The sequence below is a fragment of the Pseudophryne corroboree genome, chromosome 4, assembly GCF_028390025.1.
Source record: "Pseudophryne corroboree isolate aPseCor3 chromosome 4, aPseCor3.hap2, whole genome shotgun sequence".
Classification (NCBI taxonomy): Eukaryota; Metazoa; Chordata; class Amphibia; order Anura; family Myobatrachidae; genus Pseudophryne; species Pseudophryne corroboree.
In genome coordinates, this window is record NC_086447.1 from 509841806 (window position 1) to 509852581 (window position 10776).

The following is a 10776-nucleotide window of genomic DNA, read 5'->3' on the forward strand; positions in this document are numbered from 1 at the left end:
TACATGGGCGACCGCCGTGATGTTGTCTGATTGGATCAGTACCGGCTGGTTCTGAAGCAGGGGCCTTGCTTGGCTTAGGGCATTGTAAATGGCCCTTAGCTCCAGAATATTTATGTGAAGCGAAATCTCCTGATTTGACCACAGTCCTTGGAAATTTCTTCCCTGTGTGACTGCCCCCCAGCCCCGAAGGCTGGCATCCGTGGTCACCAGGACCCTGTCCTGTATTCCGAATCTGCGGCCCTCTAGTAGATGAGCCCTCTGCAGCCACCACAGCAGCGACACCCTGGTCCTTGCCGACAGGGTTATCCGCTGTTGCATCTGGAGATGGGACCCGGACCATTTGTCCAACAGGTCCCACTGGAAAGTCCTTGCTTGGAACCTTCCGAATGGAATTGCTTTGTACGAAGCTACCATTTTTCCCAGGACTCGTGTGCATTGATGTACCGACACCTGTCCCGGTTTTAGGAGGTCTCTGACTAGAGATGACAACTCCTCGGCTTTTTCCACTGGAAGAAACACTTTTTTCTGGTCTGTGTCCAGAATCATTCCCAGGAACAGAAGACGTGTCGTCGGGACCAGCTGTGACTTTGGAATATTGAGAATCCAGCCGTGCTGTTGTAGCACTTCCCGAGAAAGTGCTACCCCCACTACCAACTGTTCCTTGGACCTTGCCTTTATCAGGAGATCGTCCAAGTACGGGATAATTAAAACTCCCTTCTTGCGAAGGAGTATCATCATTTCGGCCATTACCTTGGTAAAGACCTTCGGTGCCGTGGATAACCCAAACGGCAGCGTCTGGAACTGATAGTGACAGTCCTGTACCACAAATCTGAGGTACTCCTGGTGAGGGGGGTAAATGGGGACATGTAGGAACGCATCCTTGATGTCCAGGGCGACCATGTAATCCCCCTCGACCAGGCTCGCAATAACCGCCCTGAGCGATTCCATCTTGAACTTGAACCTTTTGATATAAGTGTTCAAGGATTTTAAATTTAAGATGGGCCTCACCGAACCGTCCGTTTCGGTACCACAAACATTGTGGAATAGTAACCCTTTCCTTGCTGAAGGAGGGGGACCTTGACAATCACTTGCTGTGAATACAGTTTCTGGATAGCCACCAACACTGCCTCCCTGACAGAGGGAGTTGCTGGTAAGGCAGATTTTAGAAAACGGCGGGGGGGGGGGGGGCGCGCGTCTCGAATTCCAGCCTGTACCCCTGAGATACTACTTGAAGGATCCAGGGATCCACCTGTGAGAGAGCCCACTGTGTGCTGAAATTTCTGAGACGGGCCCCCACCGTACCCGGGTCCGCCTGTGAAGCCCCAGCTGTGGACTTACCGGACGCGGGGGAGGACTTTTGCTCTTGGGAACTGGCTGTATGCTGCAGCTTTTTCCCTCTACCTTTGCCTCTCGGCAGAAAGGATGCGCCTCGAGCCCTCTTGTGTTTATGGGGCCGAAAGGACTGTACTTGATAATACGGTGCTTTCTTTTGCTGTGGGGTAGCCTGTGGCAAAATGTCGATTTCCCAGCCCGTAGCTGTGGAAACGAGGTCTGAAAGACCATCCCCAACAGTTCCACCCCTCAGCAAAATATTGTCCCTATCCAAATATTATCCGACAGGGAATCTGACCACGCAGCAGCAGCACTGCACATCCATGCTGATGCAATCGCTGGTTGCAATATAATGCCCGTGTGTGTATATATAGCTTTTAGGGTAGCTTCCTGCCTTCTATCAGCAGGATCCTTTAGGGCGGCCGTATCCGGAGACGGTAGTGCCACGTGTTTTGATAAACGTGTGAGCGCTTTATCTACCCTAGGGGATGTTTCCCAACGTGACCTATCCTCTGGCGGCAAAGGGTACGCTGCCAATAACCGTTTAGAAATTATCAATTTCTTATCGGGGGAAGTCCAGGCTTCTTCACACACCTCATTTAATTCCTCAGATGCAGGAAAAACTACTGGTAGTTTTTTCTCACCGAACATAATACCCTTTTTTGGGGTACCTGGGGTACTATCAGAAATGTGTAATACATTTTTCATTGCCTCAATCATGTAACGGGTGGACCTATTGGAGGGTACACTAGTCTCATCGTCGTCGACACTGGAGTCGGTATCAGTGTCGACATTTGTGTCTGTCATCTGAGGTAGTGGGCGTTTTAAAGCCCCTGATGACATTTGAGACGCTGGAACAGTCACAAGCTGAGTAGCCGGCTGTCCTATGTCGTCAAACCTTTTATGTAAGGAGCTGACACTGTCACGTAATTCCTTCCATAAGTCCATCCACACAGGTGTCGACCCCTCAGGGGGTGACAACACATTTACAGGCATTTGCTCTGCCTCCACATCATTTTCCTCATCATACATGTCGACACAGCGGTACCGACACACAGCACACACACAGGGAATGCTCTGACAGAGGACAGGACCCCACAAAGCCCTTTGGGGAGACAGAGGGAGAGTATGCCAGCACACACCAGAGCGCTATATACCACAGGGATATCACCTATAAAGAGTGTTTTCCCCATATAGCTGCATATATATATTACACTGCGCCTAAATTTGTGCCCCCCCCTCTCTTTTTTACCCTTTCTGTAGTGCAGGACTGCAGGGGAGAGCCAGGGAGCGATCCTTCCAGCGAAGCTGTGAGGGAAAATGGCGCCAGTGTGCTGAGGGAGATGGCTCCGCCCCTTTTTCGGTGGGCTTTCTCCCGCTATTTTAATATTTCTGGCAGGGGTTAATATACACCTATATAGCCTCTGGGGCTATATATGGTGTCAGTTTGCCAGCCAAGGTGTTATTTATTGCTGCTCAGGGCGCCCCCCCCCCCCAGCGCCCTGCACCCATCAGTGACCGAAGTGTGTGGTGTGCATGAGGAGCAATGGCGCACAGCTGCAGTGCTGTGCGCTACCTTGGAGAAGACAGAAGTCTTCAGCCGCCGATTTTCCGGACCTTCTTGCTTCTGGCTCTGTAAGGGAGACGGCGGCGCGGCTCCGGGAACGGACGACGAGGTTGGGTCCTGTGTGCGATCCCTCTGGAGCTAATGGTGTCCAGTAGCCTAAGAAGCCCAAGCTACCACCACTTAGGTAGGTTCGCTTCTTCTCACCTTAGTCCCTCGGTGCAGTGAGCCTGTTGCCAGCAGGTCTCACTGTAAAATAAAAAACCTAAATTATACTTTCTTTCTAGGAGCTCAGGAGAGCCCCTAATGTGCATCCAGCTCAGCCGGGCACAGAAATCTAACTGAGGCTTGGAGGAGGGTCATAGGGGGAGGAGCCAGTGCACACCAGATAGTCCTAAATCTTTCTTTAGATGTGCCCAGTCTCCTGCGGAGCAGTCTATTCCCCATGGTCCTTACGGAGTTCCCAGCATCCACTAGGACGTCAGAGAAATATATATATATATATATATATATATATATATACACACACACATATGTAACATGTACTTGCCTACTTTTAGATCCCACCTTCCCAGTAGATCCAGGAGGGCTGATAGGAATAGGAGGTGCAGGGGCATAGGATCACAAATTGCATTATTGGGGACTTGTCCCTATTTACTGGGATCTGGGAATCTGATCTGCTTTCCCTAGCTTGTGGGAGAGCTCCATGACATAACAGGAGAGTGGGCAAGTGTGATATAATGTGCTTTATTTTCTCTTGTGCAGGGTGCTGGAAACATCATGAACAGCCATTTGTGAGCCAGCAGCCAGCAGAGTTTGCCATCAGTTACACTAGTGATAAGGATGTGCTACAGAAACTTGACTTTGTCAAATGTGACACAGAAGGTAGGTAACACGTCTGGCTTACAGTACTGAAGTGTGATTCCTGCCTCCCACCTGTATTACTCTGGAAGCTTAACATACTCAATGTGCCTGGGCATGAAACACACACCCTGCATACCCCTGAGCACCTCCTGCTCAGCCTAGCATGCTGCATGTATGCATCGAACATACTGTGTGCAGAAAGGTGAGCGTGGTGGATTGTGCTCACCTGTAATGTTTACAATGAAATGATCATTCTACATTAACCTTCATTTTAAGGTAAACCGATTAATACAGTAAATTAATCTGAAACATTACAAAACTGATGTCTTTCTCAACATTGTTTTAAATGTTGCTTTGGGGTGTGGGAATTAGAAATGATCACTGCACTTTATGTATTCTCCATACTTAACGAGCATTAATATGCAAGATAAGGATTGCACAATACCAGAAGTTACAATTGTATGCGTGTCCCAGCAGCACTGTTGGCTTGATAAAACTGTGATTAAATCCCACTGCAGAAGGCATTGGGGAAAATGTCATTAATTTTAGTGAAATAAAATGAGAAACAATTTAGATGCGGAGTTGTCATCTTTTTAGGGTTCGATGAGCACTCTGTTGATGGGTCACAACTGTGCTCACCACACTTCCGTTACAAGAAGGTGCAGATTCCAAATAGGTCTCAGCCTGCAGAGTTTACAGACTGGGGGACAACCAAGATATGTTCTTAATGGAGTTTGGCTAGAGGCTACGTAGATATGAAGATATGGGTCTCTTAACAATTAGTTATTTCATGTCTCTTCACTGCCTTCCAAGCAGCAGCTGATTGCCTGATTCTCACACTTAAATCACCAGCTCTTTCATATCCCACGTACTAGCTGTGTTGGCTGGAATATAGTGCTAATTATAGGAAGATCATGATCTTGGTCACATAACAAATGCCCAGTATTTCTCCCATGGCAAGAACCGTAATAGTTTATGTAAGCAACATTGACAGCTCAGATGCATAAATAATGTACTCCAGTAACCTAAAAGATGAGTTTATATGAAAAAGTTCGGTCTAACAACCTTTCATAAGACCAAAAACGTTGAACGATGAAATAGTCTATTGGAATCTTTATTTTGAAAACCTAATCCGTAAGTTCCCCCTGTTAAACTGTATATTTTGGGCTATCCTTGATCCCGGAAGGCACCAATGCGAGTAGTGTTTGTGATCTGGTATAGAGTGCCGGCCTGTGTTGTATCATGTTGGTTTTTAGAAGTGGAGATGTTGCCCCTAGCAACCAATCAGATTCTACTTATTTATGTAGGATCTTCTAGAAGATAATAACTAGAATATGATTGTTTGCGATGGCCAACTTCTGCTCTTCTAAAAACCTGTACTTTAGTAAATATACCGCTTGTGAGCTTATTGAAGGGCACTTCACTTCAAGAAACCTTAGAGCAGTAATAGTAGAAAATTGTTGCTCACTGCAACCAAACCTGAAGACATGTACTCTTAAATATGCAACTTTTTTCCCTATACAGTATTGATGGTAAATGCTTTTTCACGTTTTGATAAACTTGTAGTTTACTTTTGGTTCATCGGCTCTGGAAAATACAGTATGCATTTTCTTGGTCAGTGGAGCCACCTGGTGGTAATTTACTTGTATAACTACTGATTAGTACAGAAACAACTATGGATACAGTACAGAGGCGAATTGTCCATAGGGTTTACAGGGACGATTCCCGGTGGGCCGATGCACCCGTGGGGCCTGTTTTGTTTGAGGACATGTGGTCCTATTTATAGACATAATGAATAAGATGCTAAATAATTTGCATATATGAAAATTACTTTGCCACTTAGCCTGTGATTGCAGATGATCTAGTGTATGCTCTGTCTGCCTGCTTAGCTGACATATAAGATTGAGTGAATAGTGATTGGGATACGGTTGGTGTAATAAGCAAGAAAATATATATTTCTAAAGAATGATATAGTTTCCTAAATTCTAAAGGTGTATCATATAATGTGCTCATAACATTTAATTTTATTTCCTTTTAACTTCCCCTTGATGCTGGACATCCCCACTATCTGGAAAGTCTTGGGGGGAGGGTGCTGCTGCCATGGCCCATGTCTAGACCTTACACCTCTGGTGCTGCCCATGTGGGGCCTCTAGTACAAATTTTTCCAGGGCCGCTTTTTGTTCCCAATCCGCCCCTGATACAGTACATATTTTTATTTTGTAGGTTATAGAAAACATTGGCAAATGAGCGATCTTAGAGCTCGTCTCTTTAATAGTGTAAATAAGGATACTATCTTTGGGGGGAAATGGTTTTACTTTTCAGAAGTTTTCCTACCAGACACTAAAACCTATATTTACTGTGTTATGGGTCTGTCTTATTATTTTGAAATTGGCTATATGTAAATATATTGTACATATGCCACTGAATGCAGGGTCATCTAGAAAAATTATAAGCCCATGGCGGTGTCAGAGTAGAAATTTACATTGTGAGTTAAAGTAAATAGACTAGCAAATGGTAATGGGGGTAATTCCAAGTTGATCGCAGCAGGAATCTTTTTAGCAGTTGGGCAAAACCATGTGCACTGCAGGGGAGGCAGATATAACATGTGCAGAGAGAGTTCGATTTGGGTGGGGTATGTTCAATCTGCAATCTAATTTGCAGTGTAAAAATAAAGCAGCCAGTATTTACCCTGCACAGAAACAATATAACCCACCCAAATCTAACTCTCTCTGCACATGTTATATCTGGCACACCTGCAGTGCACATGGTTTTGCCCAACTGCTAAAAAATTTCCTGCTGCGATCAACTTGGAATTACCCCCAATGAGAGGCAAGTTTCTTTATTTAAACATGTAAGGGGAAGATTGATCATTAGGTTTTTAGCTGTAAATTTCATCATAGCTCTTATACAGAGTATAATGTCTTACCAAAACTTAATTCCCTTTATATATAAACTTACCCTACAGACATATCACAAAGGGGGCCAGACATGCCAATTTTGTTATCATAAACCCATCCCTTGTTGGGAGCAGAGTTTGAAAAATGTTATTTCTTTATATTTAAGTAATAAAATGTGTTTTACAAAGGATCCCCTAAGTCCCACTTCTTCAGCAGATTTAGATACACCCAGTAGTAACAATCCTGTGTACACCCTACACATACTCCAAGTTATTCGCACCTCAGAAATATGACGTTTGTTCAATAAATAATAATAGAACAGTATTAAATACAATTTTGGGACATAGGATTTCATTAGTGCTGCAATTAAAATCAAATGATGTACAATTTTTTAATTGTAAAAAAAATATATATATTTTTTTTATATACATATATAGGTGGTGCAAGTATATTGTATATAGACAAGCCATGCATATGTAATAGCAAATTATTCTTTTCTTTCATACAATACACCCTTATAAAGGTTAGTTACTCTAAAGCTATAACAAAGTAAAACTAAGTAAACTAAAAGACATATTAAAACGTAATTAGTGCTATGTATAGTATTTAAGCAGTTTTGTTACTAGTTATGTTCTTGGTAAATTGCATTTCTTGCCTGTACTGTGCTGCCCTAAAATAAAGGTTGGCCCAATTTGCAAGTCACTTTTATTACATTCCGAAACCTTTATCCCCGCTGGGTCCACCAGAAGCCTCAAAAGGTCCACCTGCTGAACTCCTAAACATTGACTGACTAGACGTACTGTACATGTAACTCACTTGTGTCCCTACAGTATATCCATCTGTCTGACTTTACTTGCCATTTCACCACTCACCATTGTTTGTATGTGTCCTCTACATAGGTCTTGAAATTTATAACAGGTTTTGTTGTTGTCGCTTGCTTGTCTATTTACACCTGTCTTTCTGTGTGTTTAGATTACCAGCAGTCTCTCATGATTGGCACTGGCACAGTGTCAAGGAAGGGATCCACCTTCAAGCCCATTGACGCTGATTTCAAAGACGCACTTTGTAGCCAGGAAATAGAAAACCACTATGACTGCCCTCTCAGGACCAATGAATATGCATTACCTCTCCCGTACCCTGAGCCGGAGTATGCTACTCCCATCATTGAGCGCCACATAATGCGAGAATGCGCATTTTCACCAGAGTCTGGTTACAATGTCCCTGTGGTATCTCTGGACCGTAAGCACTCAGCCTCTGCTGTCAGTTTTCAGATGTCTTCCAGTGCCGAGAACAGTGGTGGAGACTACCAAACACCCCACAGAATCCACATAGAGGAGTGTGAATATGACAGCCCAAGAGCCAATAGTGCATGGGCGGCGGACGGTGATGATTATCAGAGGCCACAATTCTGCTCTTTAGTGGCAGATGGATACTCCTCTCCTAGGGACTGTTTGAAGCCTATAAACCAGACTGCCATAACTGCTCTCTTATGACTGTCTTAAGGGTCCTACATGTATGATCCGCCCCATTCAGGAATGTTACTGCCCAGCTGCTGAAGGTCAATATATTGTTTACATTATTATAGAATTTATTTTGTGCAGGTGATTGAGGTTGTCATGTGACTTCAGTAAACCAGTTGCATGTGGTGTATTGCTACAATACCAGAGTTCCAGTTACTTTGTGAAATATGTGCAATGTGTACAGAAGATGTTTAAGACAGATGTAACTACTTTACATCTCTTCTATTCAGACCGGTTGTCTTACTTGACCTTTTATGTAACCGTTATCACACAGCTACACTTTTCTGGTGCTCTCTCTTTTTTTTCTTTTTTTCTTTTTTGTCATTATGGTAAATTACACTGTGAATGTTTAACATGTAACTCACCTTAATTTATATTGCCTGTAAAACAGGAACTGATGGGCACAGTGCTAATTCATTGTATATCTAATATTGCAGAGATGTCAGCCTGGCATACGTCCTCTGTGATATAACTGCTTCATTTTCTAATCTGAAATTCAGAGAGGTAGCAGGGATCAGAGCTGCCACATAATGGATGACGTGTGCTTGATGCTACCAGATGCCCAAACGGCACCACAAGTCTATGGTGTGGCAAAAATATGCTTTGTTCTTGGATCTCTGAACATCTTAGCTTGGCGGGTGCGGGTCATGAACAAGATAGACCAGTTCCAATCGAGGTGGGAGGGGTTAAAGGGGTCTAAACCAAATGGTTTATCTCATCCATGACCAACACATGCCAAGCTGATATCAGGCAGTGGATAATCACTTTATTATTATAAGCAGTATGGAGTTTACAGTTTACTTTTACTCATAAAATATGTATGTGTCTTTGCGTTGGCTATTATTAAGATTTTAAAATGTTTTTACATTTGAACTATGTTTTATTGTCACTATACTGTTGAAATTCAGGTTACTGGATAGGTTTTCCAAAGTTGTATTTAAACACCATCTATGGCCTACAATGCATACAGTATAGGCAGCAATTTTGTTGGCTGGACCTATAGTCATAAGAATATAGCTTCCTGCTTAGCTAGGAACCAAAGCCTCATGAATACTGGGCCTAGAGTGCTGCAGCCTCAGGAATATTCCTTAAGACTAGGCCTGAATAACCTGTTTCTCTCCAGCTGTTATAAAACTACACATCCCAGCATGCCTTGCCACAGTTTTAGCATTTACAAAACTGTGGCAGGTCATGCAGGGACTTGTAGCTTCACAACAGCTGTAAAGCCACAAAATGGCTGTTTCCAGGATACAGAGATTTTTTTTTTTATTTAGCCAGAGGATAAACATCCATTTATTGCACATATTATAGAAAATAATAATGTGTTGTAGCTTTGTTTTTTTTTGCTCTTTTTTATTTTACATAACATCTTAAAGTCAGTGTTCTATTGCATATTACAAGATTGACAAATCTTTCATAGGATTCTTTGGCTGGACCAAAGGACAATAATAATCTCAGGTAACCTGACTAGATGTGTTTATAAACCAAATGCTAGGGTGAAAACACATGGGTGCCTTTTGTGCGTCTGTGGTGCTTTCGTATCACGCTGTAGTCACCGTAGCTTATATAGCTGGTAAAATGGAGATCCATGCTCACTTTAGCCAGTGGAATTGTCAGTTTTCTCAGTGGGTTTGTCAGGTATTTGAGAATGTTTCTGTGTACTGTATTGACAGCCCGTTCTATATTTCACTTACCAGCCATTCAAGCTGCTTGCAGTGCCTGCACCCACAATAAGTGCCCACATGTGTGTGCTATAAGACCTGTTGTGCTTTGTATAGGACTGTATATTCTATATTTACTAGAAAAGATTTATTATGTGAAAAGAGAATAAATTAGTGTACAGGTTTTTTTTTTTTATCATTTTCAACAGAAAGCATTCAAACGTCATAGTTTCTATTTCCATGTAATGTGCAGGCTTCATTTGTAAGTTTCTTTTGTATTCAAAAAAATGTTATGGAAAATTAAATTTATCCAATTCAATAAAATTTATTAGTAAGTGTGTGGTTTTGGTTCTGTTGTGTCAACACCATCTTATGTTTGTGGAGTTTTGGAACATGCAATACCATTGTACTGCCTGCAGATATCACTGTCACAGCAGAAAGCTTTCTCACACTGACCTCTCTGGAAATACTGGTGTTGCACTAAATGGTGGTGATTAACCGATACAATAAAAATTGAATTAGATTTCAGGGTGAACACACCTCACCCAAATCTAAAGCTCTCTGCACGTTACATCTGCCCCAACTGCAGTGCAACATGGTTTTACCCAGTTGCTTTGTTTTTTTTTTTGTTGCTTTACTTAAAAATTAATCAGGGTGTTTGGGTCAGCTGGAAAAGCCTATAACGTATCCATTCATTGCTTGAATAAGAGCAATGCATTTGGTTTATAGTTTTATTTTTTTGTATTTGCAACTAGACTGATTCAATTGCACATTACATAGTGGAAAGCAGATTTGGGAGGGGTGGGTGGTCTGTGCTTAGAACAAATAATGGGTATGCAGCAAGAGTAACTTGGTAAAGAGTTAAGATCATGTGGACTTGGGCCAGCTGCAGATATCGTGACTGCTAAAAGCGCATGTTCAGTGACTACAAGAGTACC

At 42.8% G+C, this 10776-nt stretch overlaps 1 protein-coding gene across 1 annotated transcript in view; it reads left to right on the top strand.

Annotated features, from left to right (window-relative positions):
• DCBLD1 (discoidin, CUB and LCCL domain containing 1) overlaps positions 1 to 10160 on the top strand; it is a 149025-nt gene extending 138865 nt beyond the window's left edge. Inside the window, exons 14-15 of the mRNA XM_063917210.1 lie at positions 3662 to 3781; positions 7630 to 10160. Of these exons, the coding sequence (XP_063773280.1) occupies positions 3662 to 3781; positions 7630 to 8150 (641 nt within the window). The 3' untranslated portion in view covers positions 8151 to 10160. The remainder of the gene's footprint in view (positions 1 to 3661; positions 3782 to 7629) is intronic.
• Positions 10161 to 10776: the final 616 nt, after the last annotated feature.